This window comes from Neophocaena asiaeorientalis, unplaced genomic scaffold (genome assembly GCF_003031525.2).
Source record: "Neophocaena asiaeorientalis asiaeorientalis breed wild unplaced genomic scaffold, Neophocaena_asiaeorientalis_V1.1 scaffold681, whole genome shotgun sequence".
In the NCBI taxonomy this organism is placed as follows: domain Eukaryota; kingdom Metazoa; phylum Chordata; class Mammalia; order Artiodactyla; family Phocoenidae; genus Neophocaena; species Neophocaena asiaeorientalis.
In genome coordinates this window covers 1,067,370-1,068,437 of record NW_020172271.1, presented here as the reverse complement: position 1 = coordinate 1,068,437, position 1,068 = coordinate 1,067,370, and the positions used below count along the sequence as shown (strand labels likewise).

The 1,068-nt window shown below is 69.7% G+C and overlaps 1 protein-coding gene across 1 annotated transcript in view; it reads left to right on the top strand.

Annotated features, from left to right (window-relative positions):
- Nucleotides 1–385: 385 nt before the first annotated feature.
- SMO (smoothened, frizzled class receptor) overlaps nucleotides 386–1,068 on the top strand; it is a 21,103-nt gene continuing 20,420 nt past the window's right edge. Inside the window, exon 1 of the mRNA XM_024762535.1 lies at nucleotides 386–1,066. Coding sequence (XP_024618303.1) covers nucleotides 927–1,066 — 140 coding nt within the window. The 5' untranslated portion in view covers nucleotides 386–926. The remainder of the gene's footprint in view (nucleotides 1,067–1,068) is intronic.

The window sequence follows — 1,068 nt, the reverse complement described above, 5'->3', positions numbered from 1 at the left end:
GAACCCCAAACCCCGGTCTTCTCCATGGGGCCCTAGGACAAGTTGAAAGATCTAACGCAAAGCAGAAAAGCCTGGCGGGTTGGGGAGCAGGGCGGGATGTAACAGAGGCTTTAGGCACCCCCTGTCTCTCCCACCGTAAACCGGAGGAGTCCACTCCCTGAAGGCGACCGGGCTGAACGATCCTCAGGCCAATCAAGATGCCTGCTGAGTCTTGTGGCAACTACTGGCCACGATTTCCGCCCATCTCTTGACCCGAGGCAGTGGCGGGGTCACCAGAGCCCCTGGTCCGGGCCTCTCCGGGCGCCCGGGACGCTGAAGCTCGAGCTCCTCCTCTTCCCTCCCTCGGCCAGTCCCTCCCCCAGCCGTAGAAGAGGGGGGGCCGGGCTTGGCCCGGCGAGGCCCGTGCATTCCAGAGAGCCGAGCGAGCTAGAGCAACAAAGGAGCCGGGTAGTTGGCGGGGAGAGTCCCGGGGCTGCGGCACAGTGCAGCCAAGTGGGCGTCTGGGCCGCAGGCTGGCGCGAGGGTGGAGCCAGGAACCTAGTCCAGCACTCCCGGCCCGCGCCTGGCCTCCATCGCGGGGCCGGGAGGTGGTTTTAATGGTGGGAGAAGGAATGGGGCTAGAGATTGGGGGCCCAGGGGGCTCCCGCAGCTGAAGATAACTAGGATTGCCAGGGGAAGGGGTAGAGAGCTGTGCATCCCGGCCCGAGCCTCCACCGCCCAACATGGGCCCCGGGTTCCAAAGTTTGCGAAGTTGGGCGCCTAGGGCCCGCGGCGCGCAGAGCGTCCGGGGGGGCCCTGCACCGGACTCGCGGGGCGCACTGGTCGCCTGAGCTGCCCCCGAGGCCCCAAGGGTTGCGCGTGTGGCCTGGGGGCTCCGGAGAGCGGGCGGGGGCTCCAGGGCTTCTGCTGAGTTGGCGGGTTTGGCCATGGCCGCTGCCCGCCCCGCACGGGGGCCGGCGCCCCTGCTCCTGGGGCTGTTGCTGCGGCTGCTGCTGCTGGGGGGCCCGGGCCGGGGGGCGGCCTTGAGCGGGAACGCGACCCGGCCTGGGCCGCGGAGCGCGGGCGGGA